Source organism: Talpa europaea, assembly GCF_964194135.1.
Source record: "Talpa europaea genome assembly, chromosome: 2".
In the NCBI taxonomy this organism is placed as follows: domain Eukaryota; kingdom Metazoa; phylum Chordata; class Mammalia; order Eulipotyphla; family Talpidae; genus Talpa; species Talpa europaea.
Window position 1 is genome coordinate 51,707,937 of NC_140068.1, and position 24,080 is coordinate 51,732,016.

Consider the following 24,080-nt stretch of genomic DNA (forward strand, 5'->3'; position numbering starts at 1 on the left):
TGCATTTATCTTTTAAATTCATATCTTTAAAAAAATATGCCATGCAGTGAGAAATCAAACCACAGTTTCTTGCAAGTGAATGACCCCTATATTCCCCGCTGATTTATGATACTACATTTATCCATTTTTCTCTTTCTTGTCTTGCTGTTTATTTATTATCTATTTCTAAACCAACACTGTTTATTAGTGTAGCATTTTGTTTTGTTTGCATACAGGATAAGGCAGGTCCCCTCTCTATTATTCTTCCTAGTTGTCTTAATAGAACATGTGTGTTGTATTTATTTTTATAGTAATACTAAATGTTAACTAGAGGAAGGTTATTGATAACCTAGTATATCATAATAGTTAAGAGCTCTGGCTTTTGAATCAGACAGTGGGGTTGAATTCTGTGTATGCATCGGGAAGCAAATATCTGCATCATTTTTAATTTCAGTTTCATAGTAAGCATGGTAGTCTAAAGTTTTCTTGCTAAAATTATTTTATAGGCGTTCCTGGGTACATGGTACATTTAAAAATATTTCCTGTTAAAGTCTAAAATAAAGTGTTAAAAATCGATGCTTTAAAAAATTCTTTTACTTTCTTGTAGCTGTAGTAGTATGAGATATTAGTTGAAAGGGATCTTTACTATTCTGTAGCAATCTCTTGACAGTTCCAGAATGGGTCTTTCTTAAACCATCATATGACACTATATCCTGCTCTCAAAGATCTCCAGTGAAATCCTCTGATGAACAAGACAAAGGATTTCCCTGAGCTTTTGAATAGTGGTAGGTTAATTGGTTCTTTATCCTGTGAGTATGGAAGATTGTTGAGACATGCTACAAAATGTCTAGTAAAGTATTGTGAATTCTCAGTTACACTTAATAATGTCATTTACAGCTTTTCCCACCATCATGGCATTTATTACATCTGCATTTAGATATCCATTGGCTGGTGCTAGAAATTCTTCACATGCTGGGTGAAAAATTGAGTAAGTTTTTGGATTTCTGATTTATGTTTTTTTTTTTAATTTACTGTTTTTCAAATTGCACTTTAATGAGCGCCTTTTGTGTTTTAAAAGTCAAATAGTAACCAAATTAAAAAATGAAAGTCTTCCTCTTTTTTCCAAAGACAACTACTAGGAACAGCTTGTTTATCTTCTCGTGTGTGTGTGCGTGCGTGTGCGTGTGCATGTGTGTGTGTACTCCTAGGCAGGATTTCTGGTTTTGCTTCTAACCACAAATAGCATCATGTTGTTCTATATAATGTCTCATATAACAGTTTTTTAGAGATGTATAAATATTGGTAAATGCAGTTCTGTCATTGTACACTGAGTTTTCCCAGAGTATATACACTGATCATATACTCTTGACAGTGGTGTATGTTAGTTGTTTTTCTTCTTTACCAACTATCATAAGAAAAGATAATGAATCTCTGTTTTACTTTGCAACTTCCTGATTACCAGTAAAGTTGAACATCTTTATATAGTTGTATTATCTATATTTGCCTTATTAATTACCTACTCATCCGTTACTTTTTCCTATTTTAAAATTAATTAGTTGATATATATTATGGATAGTAATTTATTTCATATGTTGCCTGTTTCTTGGTCTTGCTTTCTGGTATGTTTAGGTTCCATTATGAAATTTATCAATATTCTGTACATGTTATTTAAGGGTAAGTTGTTAATTATTTTGGTTGTGAAGGTATCTGTTACCTCAGTTCTTGCTTTTCAGTACTACTAAATACCTGTGTGTACACTTTTGTATACACAGATATAAAAAAATGAACATAAATATATAATTTCCTCTCATGTGGACTCTATATTCCATATAATATTTCCTTAGAGCAGTGCTCAGTGGGCCTATTCTGATATAGACACACATTTTGGTATCTGTTACCTTGATTTGTTCTATTTTATGTCATAAAACAATTGCATGTCATCAACTTTATTAGAATTTATTTAAGGATAATATTTTGAAGGCTTTTTTGATTAGAAATATGAGGGAAGATTTTCTAGTGTTTCTCTTTTATTTTTATTTTATTTAAGTCATGATGCATTGTAACTTTTCAATTTAGCCATGTTAAGAAAGGAGAAATATACTAAATAGTATGTGGAAGGATTGAAAACTGTATTAAACTAATGTTTAACAATACTCACATAAGAAAGAAATTGTCCTCAAACTTAACTTTTGTTTGCCAAATAAACAGGTTTTAACTGTATGTGTTACTTTAAAATAGCAACTTAAAATGTTAAAACTGTATAATCATTGTCCTCCTTTGAATAAGTAAAATCTACTTTATTTTGAATAGAATTTATTCTTATTTTAGAACAAGTTGTTTATGGTCATCAGTTTATGAATCTGGCGGGTGACAATTTAACCAATGTCAGTCTATTTGAAGAACATTGTGAAAATCTCCTTTATGATTTAATAAGCCTGTCACTCAACAGGTATGACAAGGTAATGCTTTAAGACTTTATTTGTAGTTTTGATACTTAGTAGAAGTAGTCATGTTTTAATGTGTGTGGTTTTAATCTATAGGAATTTAATTTTAATGAATATCATACAATGTTTACATTTTTGTGTCTGGCTTCATTTGCTCAAATGTTTTTAAGAGTCACGCTTGTTGTAACATACCAATAAGTTCATTCTTTTTTATCATTGGATATTATTCCATTATATAGATATACCACAATTTGTTGATTCATTCACTTGTTGATTAGCATTTGGATTATTTCTAGGTTGTGGCTGTAAAAACAAAGCTGCTATGAAAATTTATGACCAAAATTAATTAAAAATGGTTTGCTTGTTTATTCTCTTAATTATCTGTGAATTGAATGAAAGAAAAATTTTACTTAAAAATTTAAAAGGAGGCTGGGGGACTCCCTGGTGGCGCAAGGGGTTAAGCACCACGCTATGAAGCAATCTGCAGCCTCTGCAACACGAGTTCGATCCCTGGCCGGCCAGGGAGCAACCCACATGGCGAAGCAGACCTCTCCTGTCTCACCTCAGCAGTATATTTAAGTCATTCTGCCTGTTCTGCTGTTCCCCACTCTGTCTCTGGTGAATCCTCTCACCTCCCCCCCCCCCCCCATCTCTGGCCTGTAGATGATAAAGGCTAATTCTTAAAAAAAAAAAAAAAAAAAAGCCTAAATACTAATTCCAGCCTGCTTTTATTTATTTATTTATTTATTAAGATTTATTTATGCATACAAGAACTTCAGTATAGGCCAGAGGTGTGGGGGTGAGAGGATTCACCAGAGGCTGAGTGGGGAGAAAAATAGGCAGATTGACTGTAATACACTACTGAGGGGAGCAGTGGGCAAGTCAGGAGAGGTCTGCTGCGCCACGTGGGTAGCTCCTTGGCCAGGGATCGAACTTGTGGTGCAGCAGCTGCGGTCAGCTTCATAGGTTGTGTCTTAACCCCTTGCGCCACCAGGGAGGCCCCACATTGCCTGTTTTTGTAAATTTTACTGGAACACAGCCACATCTTTTTTCCTCTCTTGCTTATGGGTGGTGTTATACACATGAGAGTTGAATAAATAGTTGTAACAAATGTATTGCTAATAAGGCCTCAAATGTTTTCTGTGTAGCCCTCTATGGGAAATGTTTCTTGGTTATTTGACTAGTTGACTAAGTAGAGGTATTTTTTAGATCAAAAATAATATTCATTCTGTACTTCTGATTTTAAAATGGGAATTTATTTTAAAGATTGATAAAAATCAAACTTTTTTTAGAAACAATTTCATGTAGTTGAGTATAAAATTTAAAGTCATTAAATCATTTTAAAAAAAAACATAAGGGGAGATAGGTGGCAAATAAAATTCCTCTCTAACGTATTTGGTTCTTTTCTATAGGTTAGGCCGTCTGAAGCATTAATGAGTCACCACTGCCCATGTCCATGTGTTAAAGAATTATGGATTCTCCTCATTCATCTTCTCGACAACAGAAGTAAATGGTCTCTCTCAGAAGTAAGTTGTAAAGTTGATGTTAGTTATTTGTGCTTACTCTCATGTTGAATTTATTCAGTTGTTTTGGACAAGAAAAATTCTCAGAAATTTCCCTCTCTTTAAAGATAACCTTCAATAGAGTATTAACTGAGTTCCAAGTATGCATTATTTTTTTAACCCTAAATAATATGAAACGGCTAAAAGCAAAACAAGGTTCACTCTTCTTTTATTTAAGTTCATTATTTCTTCTATCAAGAATCTTGGAAGCTAAAATATTTGATAGTCTGATAATCTAGGAAATAGTTAGGAACTATAGCAGATTGCAGTTTGGGAAACTAAAAGAGAGGTTTCTATTTATTTTACGGTACCTTATTTTCAAGGAGGGTGAAGGAAAAACACAAAGAGTAATATGGGAAATTTTATTTCACTTAATTTTGAGCCAAGTCTTCAGAATGGGGCTTTACTTTATTTCAAGTGTTATGGATTGTTAGAAAAAGATTTGGGATTTGGTTGCTGCCTTCTAATTTTAATAATGTACAAAGTACAAATAAGCCCAAGCAAGCTTATTAAGTATAAATTTAATGTATTTTTATTGTTTTGGGTTTTTTTTTTACTTTTTGGTTTGCCAGTAGTACTCCACTTTTTGCAATGAAATTTATTTTCTTTCCCCAAAATTAATTTATTTATGCATACAAGAGCTGGGGTACAGGCCAGAGATATGGGGGGTGGGGTGAGAGTACCCACCAGAGACAGAGTGGGGAACAGAACAGGCAGACTGACTGAAATACACTGCTGAGGGGAGCAGCGGGCAAGACAGGAGAGGTCTGCTTCGCCATGTGGGTTGCTCCCTGGCCGGCCCGAGATTGAACTCGTGCTGTAGAGGCTGTGAACTGCTTCCTAATGCAGTGCTTAACCCCTTGCGCCACCAGGGAGGCCCTACATGAAATTTAATTGGTAGAGAGACTCACCAAATTTTCCCCTCTGTTTGTCATGGTGTTTTATTACACTGACACAGCAAACACAGCAACTTTTCCATTTTCTGAAAAATTTATCTTTTATTTAAGACATTTTATGTTTTTAAAGAATTTTTCTTGTTTTATAAATTTTCTGGCTTGAAGGTGTAAATCACATACAGCTAATGTGGGCATGTTCATACTTGTTGCCATTAGTCTTTTTCTAGATTTTAAGCAGAAAAATAGGTATAATTTAAAATATTATACTGTGGAAATTTGCATAGTAGTATGTGTTATTTAACCAATTGATTTGTATGATCTTCATATTACGTGACTTATTTTAAAATAATGAAAATTTGAGGTAATTTTATTTTTTAATGCAACTAAAATAAGTCATGTTATTCACAAATTTTGAAGGCTGTTTCAATTTGAAAGTCAAATTAGAAGTTTCCATTCCTGTCAGTTGGCAGTTTTAATTTTCTCCTAAAAGTTTAATCTAATCTAACCATGCCAGGTATCATATAATGAATATCTTAAGTATGTCTATAAGCTTGTAGAAAGTAAGTACTGAGACCAAATACTAAATGTAGATGGGAACTGAATTGAGCTGAACATTGAAGCTGCCACATAACTTTAGAGACAGTAGCTGAATTGTATAAATTTGACCATTAACTTTTATACATTTTACAGACACACATACGCACACATGCATGCACACACATACAGCAATAATAGATAAAGCTCAAAGTGAGCTCAAGTTGCATAGACTAGGTACTATAAAAATTTAAGACAGAAGAACTATAAAGAGCTGCAAATGTTAGATTCTTGTTAGATTTGTCTTTTACAGTGTTATATTTGAATTAGCAATTTTAAATTTATATGTGTTCTAGGACAGAGCAAATAAATATATTGTGGGTAATTAGAACCAACTTTGTCACCATGGAAAATTGAGTTACAGCTACCAAAAAAGGGAAATCTAGGGTCTTGAATTGGAATGTGGTATATCAGTATGAAATAATGGTTTCTAATAATTAGAACTAGATGTAGATGTATGTATACATTTCCTGCTTTATCCACTAGGTGGGTCTAGAAACGATATTTGAGTTACAGTGAGCAAACTGCAAATATGAATTGGTTTTTGAAATAACTGTGTATAAATGGAGTCTATAGAAGAAAACAAAACAATGGGATATAACTGACATTCAAAATCATATACAAGAAAACATTCCAGAAGTAAAAAAAAAAAAAAATCTGAATCTATGTACTGAAAGGGATTAATGGATAACTGGATAGATTAATCTCAAATAAGAAAAAAGATACCAAAGTTGGCCACTTTTTTGAAATGATTACAAAATAGAGTCAATACTAGAAATAAAGGAACATGACTTCAGATTGTACTAAAAATAGTTCAGGTATTTTTCACAACCTTATTCCTATTAACTTGAATATTTGTATTAAGTGAATAAAAATGTAGGGAAAATCTTAACTAAAACTCTTCAATTATTCAACAATAATAAACTAAGTAAATGGTTTAAAATATAGTCATTGGAATATTGGAATACTCTGATGAACTATGGCTATACTCATTAGTGTGGGAGAATCTAAAAACCTAATGTTGATCAAAAGAAGCAAGTTACCAAAGGATTCAAACAAGCCATATAAGAAACATGGTTTTTTAAAAAGCCACACAAAAAAGGAAGTCAAATAATATATGATTTAGAATTACATACCTATGTTGCAAAATTTGTAAAAGCAAGGGAAAAATTCATTGTGAAAATCAGGATAATGGCTACCCTGATGTGGGACGATGATGTGATTGTGGAAACATATAGGGTCTTCATAAAGTATTAGTCATTTTCTAATTTTTAACCTAACAATTTTTATTATCCCTTAAGTTTTGTATATGTGTTTTGTATTCTCTTTTTTATATATATTTAATTTTAAAATTGGAGGAAAAGCCCAAATCAAAGGTTATTGGATCAGTGTCTTAATTGAATTGAATTATATTACTTCTGTTTCTATAGTCATTTTGGAACTGGTTGAATAAACTACTTAAAACACTCTTTGAAAAGTCAAGTGACCGAAGAAGCCCCGCTGTGCCTGTAATCCAGCCTAGAGATCCATTAGGTTTTAGTTGGTGGATTATTACTCACGCAGCTTCATTTTACCAGTTTGATCGCCATGGAGAACCAGATAATATGGTAAGATTTTATTTTATTTACGCTTCTTATATTATCAATAAATAGTACTTTTTAAAAGACAAATTAGAACGTAAGTGAACAGAAATAATCAGGTCATAATCCTACAGCTACAAATTCAGCTTCTGAAGCTAGAAGATATAGGCCTTTCTGTAAATATCTCAAAAAATGATTTATCTTTTTGTTTGTTTAAGGAAAAGCAACTCAGGAGACTGGGGATCCAAGCCTGACTTTGCTGCTTAATAGTTGTGTGACCTTCAGTGTATCACTTAAACCTTTCTGGGCCTCTTATTTCCTTACCCAAAAATCATAGAATTGGATTGTTGAGAAATTTTCTTCTAATTTTAAAATCTGTAAGATTGCCAAAGGGAAAGCATGTCTCTAGAAATGAATTAATAGTTTTTGTCAATAATTTGATAAAATTAGAGGGTCCTCACAAAGATATTTTCTTAAATCTGTTAAACAACAATGAAGTTTATTTCAAGTAGAAAGCGATTCTAACTAGTATATAATTTCTAGTTAAAAACATTTTTTACAGTGTTATTTAAAAAGCTTTATGAGATAGGCCTCCTCGGTGGCGCAGCAGGTTGAGCACAGTGCTGTGAAGCTGTCTGTCAGCCTCAGCAGCACAGGTTCGATTCCTGGCTGGCCAGGGAGATGCCCACATGGTATGGCAGGTCTCTCCTGTCTTGCCCGCTGCTCCCCTCAGCAGTGCCTTTGGTTTGTCTGCCTGTTCTGCTCCCCACTCTGCCTCTGATCAATCCTCTCACCCTCTCGCACCTCTGACCTGTGCCCCAGCACACACACAAAAAAAAAAAATAGCTTTATGAATAAATCTAGCTGGTAGATTTATTTAGTTGAAACCTATTTGGGCTCCTTCCGCCCCGGGCCCGGAAGGGTGAGGTGTCTGGGGCTTCGCCGGCCTCACTATGTCTGCCATTTTCAATTTTCAGAGTCTTCTGACTGTAATCTTGCTGCTTATATGTACCTGTGCTTATATCCGATCTTTGGCACCCAGCATCCTGGACAGAAATAAAACTGGATTGTTGGGCATATTTTGGAAGTGTGCCAGAATTGGTGAATGCAAGAGTCCTTATGTAGCAGTGTGCTGTATAATGATGGCCTTCAGCATCCTCTTCAGACAGTAGCTTGGCAAAATGCCAGAATTTAATAGTGATCAGATTTCAATATATAAAAGGACTTATCAACAGAAAATAATGGAAAGAATGGTTTACCCTTTTATCTCGGAACACTGAATGAGATAAATTTCCAGCTGCTGGTCTCTATTTTTTGTTACTGGACCAATGTTCTATATAAATAATTAGGATGTAACCATTTAATACAGAAGAGTTTAATATGTCTGTAACAACCTCAGTACTGTCACTACAATATTGCATTCTGCAAATGTCATTCTGTTGTGTCAGATACCAGCTTTTGGTAAGGTATCTTAGAGCACATAGTAGAAACAAAATTGGTAAATAACTCAAGTTTCTTTCACTGTGATTTGGAAATGATAAATCTTTATAGAATGAGACTTTTTGGACTAGGTTTTTTTATTGAAAAAAGTTTCAATTTATGTTGGTAAAGATTGCATTCATATTTAAAAAAAAAAAAAAGAAACCTATTTGTATGTAATTTCTTTCACATTTAGAAATGAATTGTAGAATATTGTTTTAACAGGCCATCCCTTCCACAAAATAAGCATCAGAATGCTTCCCTGATGGCGCAGGGGTTAAGTCACAGCACTGTCAAGCTATTGGCAGCCACTGCAGCATGAATCCCCAGCCAGGGAGCTAACAGCCCACATGGTACAGCAGACCTCTTCTGCTTTGCCCCACTACTCCCCTCTGCAGTGGATTTCAGTAGATCTGCCTGTTCTCTCCCCATTCTGTCTCTGGTGAATCTTTTCACCCCCCTCCTCCACCCCACACCTCTGGCCTGCCCCCAGTTCTTGTATGCAAAAATAAATAAATCTTTAAAAAAAAAAAATAAGCATCAGAATCTTGAAGTCAGTGTCTCTCTTTTTAAAAATCATCTTGGAATTTGTTCCCAAACCTGGTTGATTAGACCAGATTTCTAGATCTCAACTCTGAAATCCTGATTTAGTAATCTGATTTAGAGTTTGAGAATCCTTATTTTTAAAAAGTTCCTTGCTTGTCATCCTTTATCAGGTATGGGAACTATTCCTTTATGAAACTTATTCCATGATGAACTTGACAGATTCTCCTCTCTTTGGAATATCGGACACAGCTCAAAAATCATCCATGGACTCTGAAGGTCAGTTAGTATTGACGTAGTGTCATAGAAATGAAAAGGGCCTCAAGATATGCTCTAAAGATCCTTATAACAGTAAAAGGCCCTTTAGGAGACTCCAAGTTAGAGTAAAATTATAAGTCAGAAAGCGCTCTGAGAACTTCACACACAGCTCAGTATCAATCAATCAATCAATCATACTACGAACTTATTGAAAGAGATCAATAGAATGAGTTTCTCAGAGAGAAGGATCATACATCCTTTGTTTCTGTATGTGAATCTTTACCATGCTGATACGTAATAAATACTCAAAAATGTTAACAATTGTCATTATTACTCTAGTAGCCCTTTCATACAATATTTCTGTAGAGTTAATATGTTAATGTTTTACTTCCTTTAATTAGAATGCTAATACATCATTGAAAGAACACAAAAAAGGTACCTATAATTCTAAGATCTTTATTTCCCTTCCAACCTAATTCCTCTCTGTGTATATTTCTACTTCTAATCAATGGAAATTAATAGATAATTGGTTAAGCAGTTTTGAGTTTCTGTTAAGTGGCTATCATAATAATGGGTGCAGATGATAAGTTGCATAAGAAACAGATTGCACTGTTTCTTGCTGTAAGAAACATGTTTTCAGGTCATTAATACTTGCTGGAACTGTATTAACAATTATTTGAATGGGCAGGATGTTTTAATAGTGTTTGATATTGACCACTGGATATTCCCAATGTGGCAGGTTATCTACTCACATTAATATATAAATATCGTTATAATTACTATTGCAGTTTCAGTTGTACTGATTACTCTTCTATTACAAGATCAGTCTTCAATTTCATACAGAGAACTTCAAAGGAGATTATTGATTTTATCAACTCAAAAATGAAGATAGTAAATGAATTGTTGGTATTTAAAATAGTTTAATATATGTTTTTAAATATTTGTCAGCAGTTCTTGTGTGATTTTCTTTTGCCACAATACATACATCTTTAAAAATCATGAGTTCTGTAGATTATGTAGTTTTAAAAGGAAAGAGCCATGATATTTGAAAAAAGAACCTTCATCTGATAAAAATAATAAAGATACCTAATGTATATGTGTATATTAAAATAGACTTAGCCTTATTCACAAATCCTCAAAGAGTTTCATCAAATATTTCTGGACTTCTTAATGTTTTTAAAAAAAACTCTTCATTTAGTAATAATTTTCATTAGGGGTAATACCTTCAGCATATTGCATTTGCAAAGTGTTTAATATCTTACAGTAACTTTATTTTTTTTATCTCAGTGAAATGTTATGAAGTCTATGAGAGTAATTTTATATCCATTTTATAGGTAAAGAAACTAAGATACACAGTTGTTATGTGTCACCCTGTTTTTATTACTTAGATAAAATTGAAATCAGGCTTCTCCTAAGGATTGCCTTTAATGCCTAGGTCTTTGGTAGGGTAACCATGAGTACTACTTTGCTAGGGACAGTGCTAGTTTATGTTCATTATCCTGTTATCCTATCTGGTCAATTTTCCCATCTGTTCACAAAAGTATCTCGATTTGGTTTGTAAATCATATAGTTATTTTAATCGGTGAACATTAAGGCATATTAACTCATCCTTTCAGAGTGCTTATATACGATGTTAATTTGGGCCTGAGATGTATTTAGATCGGAATTTTGAAAATTACCTGAATTCATTTTTTCTGCCTTTGATGTATCAGAACAGCCAGCTACCATAGAGAAAATGGTTATGCGTTAAGCGTACTTTATTCCATTAAAGAGTAATCTGGTGTGAGAGAATGATACGAAATAATAATGGTTAGTCATATGTTCAGGAGCAGGGAAATACTTCCCATCTTGTGATAACCACAGAGATGTATCAGTTTTTAAATGTGAACTGCATTGCCCTGAAGGTTAATGTGAAATCTTTACATTTTAAATAGGTTTCAGATATGGTTAATTTTTTTAAGTTTCTGCATATCGGGCTTTTGCTATATGTGGATTTAAATCACAAAACTCGCCGATTTCTTAATATATAGACCTGTAAGGTAATTTGATGCCTAATTTCTCATATTCAAGACTTTAGATTTTCATATATTTCTGTATAATGCTTATCTCAGAGCCAAGATGAGAGTATGTTGTCTTCTCACAATCCCAGTCATCTGTTTTAAAAGCAAATATAGTTTAAAGAGGAAAATTACTTTTGGGCATTTAACAGTACTTTTCCTGTCCAGAACATATTGTAATCAGTCAGGCTACCTGATGCTCATCTTTGAAACGTCTGAATGGTGAATGGATAAAAGGTATAAAATGTAACCTTAAAATGAGAGTTGTACCAGATTATCTAGTCTGCTGGAAGTGGAGTTTGAAGGATCTATTTTATATTGCTCTTGAAGATAACACCTGTGCTGATATTTAAGTAGGTGTCTTAGTTTTCATGGTGGGATAAGAAATATGAAAGATAGCCCCAAATTGATGACTTCCTACCTCCCCTCTATCAGTGGAAATAAGTTATGCATAACTGAATATATAGAAAAAAATGCTATAGATGCTCAAAGCTCAGTTTGAAGAAAAATTTATATTCCTTTGATGCTCTTATTCAAACTTGATTTGGGAAAGATACAGTTGTATTTCCCCTGAATTATGGTTATTTTTGCTTTGGCTGATAGCCACAGTACTTACCCACAGGATTGAAATTCTTTAAACAAGAATTTAGTTCAAATGCCTTGCTACAATAAAACAGTTGAAATATTCTCATTAACACTATCAAATTATAAAGTTAAATATATCAACCCTGTCATGTTCCTGCTTATTTGGTAAGAACAGTAGAAATTCTTAGTGGCACTAGAAATGTCACTAGTAGTAACATTTTCTTAGTAAAGAATCATAAATTATTGGAAGCTGAGAGAAACTTATTAAGAAAGAGAAACACAGTTACTGATAGTTTTGAATTGGAGCAGTTGTAAATTTTTTCTTAACCAAGTTTGTCAACTAACTCTTTGTTAAAATAAATAGTAGGCAATAAAAAAATTGAAATGATGTCTGATGTTAGAGAAAATATTTATACTCCACATTTAACTTGCTATACCATAATTTTAAATATATGCATAATCAAGAGCAGTAATTTTGATGCAACAATATTTTCTCCTTTCCTAGAGACACATGGAGTCAAATTGGAACTTTGTAGAAGAACTGTTGAAAAAGTCTGTCAATGTTCAGGTATACATTTAAAATGAGACAATTTGTGAGCTTTGCTAAATTTTTATCTTACAGATTTTATTTATTACAATGAAGTAACAAACTTAGTTTACTTATTAAAAATCTTGAGCTATCATCATTCTTTGTTAATGAAGGGTCAGTGTTCTTATTAATGGCTATCCTTAGAAGATTTTTATTTCTAACACTGACTTGTCAGTTAAAGGACAAAGATCATTATCCTAGTTGGTGACTTTGACAAATATATTCCAAATAAGTAGTAGATGCTTTGGAATTATAAGCCATTCCTTGACTAGAGGATATCAAGTTTAGGAGACACAATGAGGGAGATAGTCAGTGGCATTGGAAATTCAGCTGTATCCTCATCACAGCAGGAAGGTGACTTGCCTTGCTGAGCAATTTGTCTTACAGGCTTGAATCATACGCTAACTGATAAGGTCCTGGTTTCTGAGCACTCATTTCATACCTTATCATTTTTCTTTCTGCAGAGCTGTTAATGTAGTGCTTCATGGCCCAGAGGTCAGATTTGACCTCCTTTTAAAGCACTTTTAGATGTGCTGTTCATCACATCTTTAAACATATATTGTAGTTCTGCAAAGTTTTGTGATAAGTTATTTATGTTGGCGTTTAAGGGAAGAGTTTAAAAGGGTATTTTTAAATTTAAGAAATAGACTGCTTTTCTGTTAAAAATGATTTTTAACTTAAAGAAGAATTTAAAAATATGTTTGTATGAGATTGATATATATATACACAATATATGCATATATACACACATTTTGTAGCCATATCTTTGAAAGACTCTTTAAATTATAACATGAATCTCCTAATAATGAGCTAAGTTAGAATGCCAAAGAGCTCTGCATATAATAGTTGTATTAGAAATAAAAGTGCTGTTATATTTTAATTGTTTCAGAATCAAAAGAACTACTATCCCAACCACTATAAAAGTTTTTTTTTTTCCCCCTATATCATTTTGGTTGGCCTCTCATTCTTTTGGGGGGCATATTGATTTAGCAGCTCAGAAGTTTCTTGCATTTATTTTTCAATTTCAAGAATAAGGTTCTTGTTAATAAAAAAGCAGCTGTCTTCCCCACCTGTGACTTTGCAGGTGCCTCTCTTTGTCTTTCTGCTCTTCCTAATAAACTAATCCTTTTAAAATGTGGAGTAGGGGCGGGTAGAGAATAAGATCCTGGTTTCATTTCATACCTAAACATTTTTCTTTCTGCAGAATTGTTAATACAGTGCTTCACGCCTCCGAGATAAAATGTTTACATCATCTATGAAGGCAATTAGCTAGTAATACTTTAAACTTCCTTTCATTTCTAACAGTATATGAATTTATGCTGTTATTCAGCTAGAGTTTAAATTATAGAGTATTCTTAAGAGTTTCCAAAGTTTTGTAGGGAGATATACACATACACACACACACACACACACACAGAATCTCAAAAATGTCAGGGACAAACAGGAAAAAGAATTGTCATCTTTTTCTATCTCATAGAAGCCTTTGCTTTTTGACTAAGAGATTTAAAGGCCCCTTTTTAAAAAAAATTATGTATACAAGAGCTGGGTTAAAGGCCAGAGGTGCAGGGGGGGTGAGAGGATTCACCAGAGACAGAGTGGGGAACAGAACAGGCAGATTGACCAAAGTATACTGCTGAGGGGAGCAGCGGGTGAGTCAGGAGAGGTCTGCTGTGCCATGTGGTTGCTCCCTGGCTGGCCAGGGAATTGAACTTGTGCTGCAGAGGCTGTGGACAGCTTCATAGGTTGCGCCTTAACCCCTTGTGCCACCAGGGAGGCCCTTGAAGGCCTTTATAAACCACCTTTAGTTGTTTGAAAATTAATATTTTCTGTTGATTTATACTTAAAATCCATATACTTTTGATTTTAAATGAAGGACACTCATTTGCTGAAAAAAACTTGTCTTAGAATATCTTCCACATAATGTCTAAAAACTTATTCTAACATTGCATAGTATGCTTTTTCAATGTAACTAATAGTATAATGGGGTTGGAGAAAGCTATCCTAGTTTGTCTGGCTTGGGTTTTCCCAAGATTTTCAGTGCTACAACGAAGTCCTGAGCCATCTGGGATGAGTCATTCACCCTAAAAGTAGGGATAACACAGCTAAGCTCTGAAACTTCCTCTGCGGATTTAGGTCGAATATAAATCAAAATATTATCTTTCTGGTGAGAAGAGAGGTCATTATAATATGTATAAAGAAGTAGTCCAGTCTCACTAGTAATCTTTCAATTTTATCATACCTTGATTGTATCAAATTAGATTGTATAAGTAGTATGGGGCTACTTGCTGGAGTTTTTGAAGCCAATTTTGTTGGTACAGTAGGTGGTCATAAAAAATAAATAATACGTTTGAATAGAGCTATCAGTTTTATTATATCTGTTTTCTCCCATTGGGGTAAATTAAAATCTGACCATGCTCATGTGCTTTGACTTCATCTCCCACAGTGAAAGAGTCCATTTACAATATTTTAAAAAAACATACGTTTCACATAGAGAGCAGTCTTCAAATAGAATTGGTAGGTACTTCACTGTAGTTTTTTTTTTTTTAGAAGTTGATTTTTATTTTTATTTATTTTTTTAATATTTATTTATTCATGCATATAAGACCCATGGTACAGGACAGACTCATGGGGTACAGGACAGAGCGGGGAACAGAATAGGTACACTGACTGAAATACACTGCTGAGGGGAGCAGTAGGTGAGACAGGAGAGGTCTTTTGCGCCATGTGGGATTCTCACCGGGTAGCAGGGATCAAACAAACCAGTGCAGCAGAGGCTGTGGACAGCTTCACAGCGCTGACTTCAACAGCCTGCGTCACCAGGGGAGGCCCACTTTTTCTGTTCAGAAAGGATCTTCCAGAGGCAGACATCAAACTTTTTAGTAAAAAGAACATAGCTTGGTTACTTCTATATAGATAGGTACAATTAAATAATTACTTGCTTTAAAAATGTTTCTAGAAGTTATCCTGTTTATCAGTAGTATTTGTTAGTATTATCAGTAAACATTTTTTCTGCCTATTTTTATATGAGAAAGGGAGAGTTTTTGTTTAATATGCCCTACTTTAGGAAGCCTAATGGTTTTCTGAGATCACAGAAACAGTTTTCTAGTAAAATTTGTAGAAGCTTATACTCTACAAAGAAATCCTAAGTAAGCTTAATGTTTTTTAATATTTTTTTTTTGTGTTTGTCAAAGAATTTGGAGAGTCTAAGGCTAAAAACAACTCATAATGTAATGAGATATGAGTAACACTGGACAATACCTTCTGTTATTAATTCAAAATCATTGTGTTTGTGGATAGGAGGACCTTTACTGGGGTATTGAAGTCCATCCAGCTCTATACAATCCTAACAATAAAGCCAATCTTCCAAACTAATAGTTACTATTTAGCTTGCAAATTAATTTTATTCTTCTGATGGTTTCTGATAAGTAAATTAGTTATATATAACTAAATTATTAACAGTTGTTTAAATGTTGAATTACTATTTCTAAAGAATAAGTTAAAATAGTAAATCTTTTCATTTTTAGTTCAGAAAAATCATTCGAAGTATCGCCAAATGTAATATGCCAAAATTTGACCTTTCAAAAATAAAGATAGGGCCTCCCCGGTGGCGCAGCGGTTGAGCGCTGGGTTGTGAAGCTGCCCACAGCCTTTACAATGCTGGTTCGATCCCCGGCAGCTCCCTGGCCACTGGAGGAGGGTCCTACATGGTGCGCAGACCTCTCCTGCTGCCCGCTGTTCCCCTCAGCAGTGTACCTCGGTCCTTCTGCCTGTTCTGCTCCCCACTCTGGCTCTGGTGAATTCTCTCATCCTCCCCGCACTTATGACTGTACCCAGTGCTAGTATAAATAAATCTTTAAAAATAAACAAATAAATAAATAAAGATAGGAAAACATTTTAAAAAATTCTAAAGCAGGGCCTCCCGTGGTGGCACAGCAGTTGGGCACTGGACTGCAAAGCTGCCCGCAGCCTCTGCAGCAGCAGTTCGATCCCCGGCCCCAGGTGAGGGTCCCATATGGCGTGCAGACCTCTCCTGCCGCTCCCGCTGCTCCCCTCAGCAGTGTACTTAGTCAGTCTGCCTTTTCTGTTCCCCGCTCTGGCTCTGGTGAATTCTCTCACCCTCCCCCACTTCTGACTGTATCCAGTGCTTATATAAATAAATAAATAAATAAATCTTTAAAAAAAGTTCTAAAGCATAAATCAGAAGTCAACATTGTGGAATATTCTAGGATATCTTCCGTCATTAAATAGTTAATATACACTTACACAGCTGAGAGGAGATACCTAGAGAGCTTTTAAGGTCTTGTGAAAAATGCATGGACTCTGAGATCGAGCCAGGCAAATTTAAGATTGTGTAGAAGCCCATGGGCCTTTTCTTGTTTATTAAAAAATCTTTAATCAGAGAGCATGGATTTAGATGTCATTAATCACACCTTTTAGTTTAGGGAGAATCTGACCTTAACACTCACAACATTGAAATATATTGGCTTAAGGTATGATGCTATGAACCTATTGCATTCATTATTTGATATTCTAAAGAATCAGTGTTCAATCTACAAAGGTACCTTTCTCCTTTAGAGAAAAATGAGTGATCGCTATTAGTGGGCAAGCTCTGTATTAGCACTTACTATACATTCTTTCCCTTCATGTTTATGACAATCTTATGAAGATTCCATTTTACTCCTTAAGCAACTGGGACCCAGGGAGGTTAAGAAACTTGTCTTGGTTCATATTCATTTATACAGCTAGCTTGGATTTAATCTTCTTATATTTTGATTCACTGTATACTCCCTCAAAACATTTTGCTTTGTAGGATTCTTAATGAAACTATTTTCCCATTATTTCTGTTTCTAATTTTGAAGAATTATTCTCTGCTGCTGTGTGTTTGATTATTAATCTGTTTAGGTTTCTAGTTCTGTTTTGGTTATGCCTGTGGAAAACATCTCAGTTTTCTGTACCGGCTTTTTTGTTTTTTGTCTCTCCAAAAAATGTATGATAGGAAAATATAAGGCAGGAGGAAATGAATGTTTTCATGTATTCTTAAATATTCCTCCTACCATATTTCATCTGTATTTTTTTTATTATATTATGAGTTTGAGCTAAGGTATCTATTGCCTCCCCTGCTAACTATTGTGTGTCCTTATCTTTTTGGGTACCTGGGTACCTTGAAGATGGACAAATCCTATCTGTAACTGAACTAGTGTGCACATGCACCTTTTTTAAAAGGGAATTGTGAAGAAAAAGTTAAGGCATAATGGTTTAAAACAAAGCAATGTTTGAATATAGAGCATGAAATATATTTTATAAAATGCTATACTTTATAGCCAGTTAGTCAGAAGTATAGTAACAACTTGAACTTTCATTTGATATCTGAAGTCCATGGAGGGGATTGTTGGTTCCTCCCATCTATAGTCAGTGGTCAAAAGTATAGGTAACACTTTGGACTTGGTCTGAAGCGTATGAGGAGGGGAGAAATTCTTTAGTAGGACTAAACCCTTAACCCATGGAATGGGATCCTATCTCTTGGTAGATAGTGTCAAAATTGAGTTGAATTGTAGGACACCAAGCTGGTGTATAGGACTATGCAAATCCTTTCTTCACGTTAAAAGTTGATCTTAGGACAACATTTAGTCCTTTTCTCCCATTTTCTTCAAAAAAGTATAGATTCTATTAGTGTCTTTCTTAATCATTGCTTTATGTCTAGTGCTTTAGAATAGTGTCTGGTATACCATAAGCTGTAAATAAGTAATTGTTGAATGATTGGAATTCAGTGATGTGTCACTTTTTAGCAGGAATGTGTTGTTATTTCAGCCTGTGGAATTAAAGAACATACTTTTTTCCTACTTCCTTCTGCTATTTACTAAAAGGTTAGCATCTATATATACACACATATATGTCTATAAACACTATATACATATAGACATATATACACTATACTAAGTTGTTTTTTAAAACAACTGTTTTAATTCCCCATAAGAAATTTAACCAAGTACTTATGTTAATATATGACTAAGCTCTCTTTATTTTTGTACATCTTAATTATTAGGTGAATTTTATCACTTTTTTTTGCTTTGGGTTTATTTTCCATTCTCTGAGTTTCCTATGCCATTGACTTATGAAACAACTATTGTAATTTTTTAAAGAATTGGATTAAAATCAAATTGAATTATGTAATTTCTATTTTCCCTATATATTAATGGTTTTCAAAGTGAATATTTAGAGTATAACTACAGATTTTGACTTTCTGGTCTGAAGATAAGAATGGCTATGGTCTGTTGACACATATTCATATTCTTTTGTGAAGCAGATTATTTGGTGCCATATTACATGGTAATATTCATGTTGCCAGAGTCTCTACTCTCTTACAACCTCAGTTTGCTTTTTAGGATGGTATACTAGAAGAACAGTTGCGAATGTATCTTCACTGTTGTTTGACACTTTGTGGTTTTTGGGAACCAAATACTGCAGTTGTCACAATTCTGTGGGAATATTATAGCAAGAACCTGGTGAGTTAAAGAGTAAACAAATATGAACTTTTTCCAGAAATTTGAAGAATTTGTACATGATAGTAGTCAAAATTGTACCAGAAAGGCTTCTTTTAAAACCTCATTTGTCTTTTCTAACAGTTTTTTTATTGTAACATAATAAACCGTACTGCTGTCCTAAATAAGAAATAGTTTTCACACTTGAATAGCAGATGTTATGCTACTGGGCAGATAAACATGTATCATAGATCAAAAGTTATAAATCATGGCAGGGCAGAGGAGGAAGTATCTAACCAGTGATGAACCTGTGGAAGGCTTTTACGAGCTCATAATTTTTTAACTTGATCTTTGGGAATGAGTGGGATTTTCCAAATACAGGAGAAAAAAAATCCAGGCAAAAAGGACAGTATGGACAATGTATGGAGACAAGAAAAAATATGAACTATTCCTACTTTGTTAATTCTGAATAATAGGCCTGAGGTAACTATGTGGAGGAAAAGGAGATAAGGAAAGTAGAGATTATAGACTGGGGCATATATTGTGAGGGGTTGAAGATAACGTGCAGTTGGGCTGTAATTTATTCAGCAGAATTGGAAAGCAAGAATGTATATTTGAAGAAGTTTTTTCTGAAAGTTTTATAACTAATTATAGTACAGGTGACTTAGGAATCCATTGTAGTAGTATAAGCAAATAATTGCATAGTATACATTGTACAGTATAAGCTGTGAGTCAGAACTAAAACAGGGACAGTGGATTTAGAAAGAAGACAAAATTGGAAAATAATTTTAAAGGAAGATTTAAGATACTCAGTTACCTGCTGTGAGGGAACAGGATGTGGAATGTTTGGGTTTCTGGATAGTGAACCTTACAATTAAGATAGAAAATGAGAATGAAAGATTTTCAGGTCCATTACAAGTCTGGGTTTTTACATAATGAAGCTTATTAAACATAAAAATGCTTCTCTCTGAAGTATAATGTCAGGTTGGTTAGAGAAATGACTGACTCTGGTTCTGAGGCAGAATGTGTTCAAGATGAGTCTGGAGTATCTTACCATACCTGAAAGCCAGGGAGGTATCAAAGTAAGCTGGAGTCATGTCGAAGAGCATAGAAGGCAATATGAGGCTTGTTCAACACTGGGGAAATCTGAGCTTATTAGAAAGAGCAATGATTGCTATGTATTAAACCATTCCAGATATGTTTAAATTCCTTAGTTGATGATACATTAGAAAAGTTGCTCTTCTGAAAAAAAAATTCTTCAATATTCTAAAACTTGTAAAGGAAAGGAAATGTAAACTGTACTATAGAGTAACCAAGTTTCTGACAAGCTAATTCAGAAGGAATGATAGGATTAGAAAAATCAACATTTTGTACATCTGATGAAATAAGGCATTTGGGCAGTGATCATCAATGATTGCTAAAACTCTTAAGTAAAATGCTATTGAGGGTCACTAAAATGAAATCAGACTGACAACCTGCTAGATCTTAACCATCACAAAAAAATAAAAGTCAGAACTTAGTGCTTCTTTACTAATTTATGAAATAACAGGTACCTAGCGCTACCAGTGAAAGATTCTTACCAGAAACATCCACCTGAATCTGATCAGTCCTCTATATACAGGTATCAATTTACAGAGAAGGTAGGGGGAAAAATACATTATTTTTCATTACATTAAGTGACACTAGGAGATAGAAACAACTAAATCCAGAATGTGGGAAATTCTATGCAGTAAGTAACCTGATATTAAAGTAAATGGTATCAAATAAACACTGAAAAGCTTACAGAATGTAAGAACACTCTTAAGAGTCATATCATTTGAAAGCAGTGTGTAAACTTGATTGTGTACAAATTTGGATAAACCAACTGTTAAACATTATGGTGGACATTTCAGGAATTTACCTTTTGAGATTTTGTACTTTTATGGAAATTTTTTTTTGGGGGAATACATGACAACAGTTTGTATAATTTCTGTGATTAAGATAGTAAAACACTTAATGAGCTAATTATAGCTTTCCATGCTTATTTATTGAAAGATTTAATAATTGTATTCTATCTTTTTGTTTTTAGAATAGTTCTTTCAGTATTTCTTGGCTTCCTTTGAAAGGCCTTGTAAATGTTGTTAAGTCACCTTTATCTATGCTAGAAATGGTGAAGACCTGCTGTTGTGATAAACAAGATCCTGACCTGTATAAGTCCAGCAGTAGTTATACCATTTTCCTTTGCATTTTGGCTAAAGTTGTTAAAAAAGCAACAAAGAATAATGGCCCTCATCCTTGGAAACAAGTCAAAGGAAGGTGTGTGTCATATTCTTTCTTTGTCATGAATGTTGACTGGTATTTTCAAAAGTTGTTAATGTTTTTGACTCCTAAATCATTTGATGGAACACATAATACTCAGAACTTTATTGCTAAAATAAATCATTGGAATTCACTCCATAAGAAGTCTTAACTATTAGGCAAATATTATGTAAGTACCAAGCACTATGGTGGGCATGATGGGAGATATAAAGATAATTTAAGCAGATATTATCACCTCAATTTTTTATAAATTGTCATAAATTATATTGCTTAATTTTTTTATAAAGTTATATGTTAAAAATAAAGTTATTATAGTTCTTTTTTTTTTTTAATAGAGGCATGTTTTATTTATTTATTTATTTGTTTGTTTTTGTTTATACATGCACTGGGTACAGTCAGAAGCGCGGGAGGGTGAGAGAATTCACCAGAGCCAGAGCGGGGAGCAGAGCAGGCAGAAGGACTGAAGTACACTGCTGAGGGGAGCAGCGGGTGACAGGAGAGGTCTGCGTGCCATGTGGGACCCTCCTCCGGTGGCCGGGGAGCAGCCGAGGATTGAACCGGCGCCACAGAGGCTGCAGGCAGCTTCGCAACCCAGCACTCAACCGCTGCGCCACCGGGGAGGCCCTTTATAGTTCTTTATGAACATTTTACCTCATGAATATTCATCACTTCTATCTTGAATAAGTCAGTTAGAGAAGTTGCAGAACTTTTCAATCCATAAGTTAGATTCAAGATAAATAGTTTTCAATTCTAATTCTATAACTGATGAAAGAAAAGTATATCAGTTATTAAATTATATTGAGTAGTATTAACAAGAGGTTTTTAAATGGCTAGGCTGGAACACATGAACACAAATTTTTCTTTGCAAGTAGATTAAAAATAACTTCTTCAGCACCTTGAATTGTCTCCAGTGTAAATAAAACAAGGGCAAGTCTTTGTGAGGAGTCCAGAGAGAGAGCATTTAAGGAAAAATTGTTATATAACATTGCCTGGTTAAGATTTCTGTAAAACATAGGAAATTGTAATTAAAAATTGTGTTCTTATTTGTCAATAAAAAATAAGAAAGGAAAAGTGATGGAGGAACTAGAATAAGAGAAAAAGACATGTACTATATGAAAAGGACATTTCTGAAGTCCTTTGGGGGAAAACCACTGATTTGGTTTGACTTACAGATGATTTATTGTTGCATCATTGAGAAATTTGATGATCAGAGTCTTGTGAGTTTGTTCTCTAAGTACAGAAGTCACGGGCAGCATCATAATAAAGAACTATCAAAAAATTTAACAACATGAAACTGTCATGAGTATGATGAAATATTATTTTAAGAAATGAATTTTTGTGAGTGAAACAATTTTACTAAAGCAGTGTTTTTTTTTACAGAATATATTCTAAATTCCATCAAAAAAGAATGGAAGAACTAACTGAAGTTGGTCTGCAGAACTTTTTCAACCTTTTTCTACTGTTAGCAGCTGTTGCGGAGCTGGAAGATGTAGCAAGTCGTGTTTTGGACCTCCTGAATTTCCTCAAACCTGCCTTTATGACATCTCCTCTAATTTGGAAGGGTCAGATGGCCTTCCTTTTGATGTATACTGAGAAAAATCTGGACATTGGTGTTTTGGCTGAGAAATTTTCAGGTGCTTTCCGGGAGAAAGCAAAGGAATTCTTAGTATCTAAGAATGATGAGATGGGACAAAGACCGACTCTCTGGACACTTCTTTCTATCTATATTGATGGCGTTCAAGAAGTGTTTGAGACCAGCCATTACTTGCATCCTTCCCATGAAAAACTGCTTAATGATGGATTTAGTATGCTTCTACGAGCTTGTCAAGAATCCCAACTTAGGACAGTGTTGAATTTTCTACAGGCTGTTCTGGCCAGAATCAGGTATGTCTTCCAGCAGTGTGCTAATTTATTAATTTGTCTTAAATCATCACCTTATGTTGATTCCATGTTAAAGTTTTCATATTCAGGAAATCCAGATATAGAAAGAAGAATTGGTTTTACTGCTACACTGTCATAAATAAGTAGTTTTCACACTATTATTCAAATAGCAGTTCTATGAAAGAAAGCTTAGGTGCAAACACAAATAGCAAAACTAAATTTAGAGTCTATCTCTGGTGAAGTTCTAGAACTTTGTCTCTTAGCCCCTTCTCTTTTTACCTCTCCTAAAAGGCTATTATTATCCAGAGCTTTATTTTAGTTACCCTAAACAATACCATGAGCTTAAATCTGAGGTGAGTTTTTACTAAAATTTTGTGTTATAAAGGAGATTAAATGCTCCATTTAAAAAAAGAGTAAGTTTCTTTAAATATTTTCCTATAAAGCTGTAGTCTCAACTGTGTAAACTACTTCCAGTTAAAAAATTTATAATGACATTAAGATTGTTCTATTATTACAACAATCCCCTGTATAAAACTTAATGTTTTCAGATCCTCTTAAAGTATGCATATGTACATACACTTAGACCCAAACTTAATGATGGGTAAGAGCAATGATTATGACATTTATTACCTTGAAGACTCAGAACACATTAAGTTTTACCTTTGAAGTAGACATTCTTAAGTTAGATATTATCACATAGTATATATAGTCACTGTACCTGAAAATTTATATAAAAATTATGTATAGAAATAGGATTTTATTTGAAATCATACCTGAAAATACTGAAGACACTGTTTTCCTCTTTCTAATAACATAAAAATAGAATCTGGTTTTCAAAAGTATTAAGCTTAACAAA

At 33.9% G+C, this 24,080-nt stretch overlaps 2 protein-coding genes across 2 annotated transcripts in view; both read left to right on the forward strand.

Annotated features, from left to right (window-relative positions):
* Nucleotides 1–24,080, forward strand: part of MMS22L (MMS22 like, DNA repair protein) — a gene marked incomplete at both ends in the record, with an annotated part of 93,266 nt that overhangs the window by 9,032 nt on the left and 60,154 nt on the right. The window contains 8 exons of the mRNA XM_084258501.1: nucleotides 877–967; nucleotides 2,308–2,438; nucleotides 3,836–3,949; nucleotides 6,906–7,082; nucleotides 12,483–12,545; nucleotides 18,950–19,069; nucleotides 21,114–21,340; nucleotides 22,724–23,227. Of these exons, the coding sequence (XP_084114627.1) occupies nucleotides 877–967; nucleotides 2,308–2,438; nucleotides 3,836–3,949; nucleotides 6,906–7,082; nucleotides 12,483–12,545; nucleotides 18,950–19,069; nucleotides 21,114–21,340; nucleotides 22,724–23,227 (1,427 nt within the window). The remainder of the gene's footprint in view (nucleotides 1–876; nucleotides 968–2,307; nucleotides 2,439–3,835; nucleotides 3,950–6,905; nucleotides 7,083–12,482; nucleotides 12,546–18,949; nucleotides 19,070–21,113; nucleotides 21,341–22,723; nucleotides 23,228–24,080) is intronic.
* LOC311166983 (protein kish-A-like) lies at nucleotides 7,924–8,227 on the forward strand (the record flags this gene model as incomplete). Its single annotated transcript, XM_084227712.1, has 1 exon — nucleotides 7,924–8,227. The coding sequence occupies exon 1, from the start codon at nucleotides 8,009–8,011 to the stop codon at nucleotides 8,225–8,227; it is 219 nt and encodes a 72-aa protein (XP_084083838.1). The 5' UTR covers nucleotides 7,924–8,008.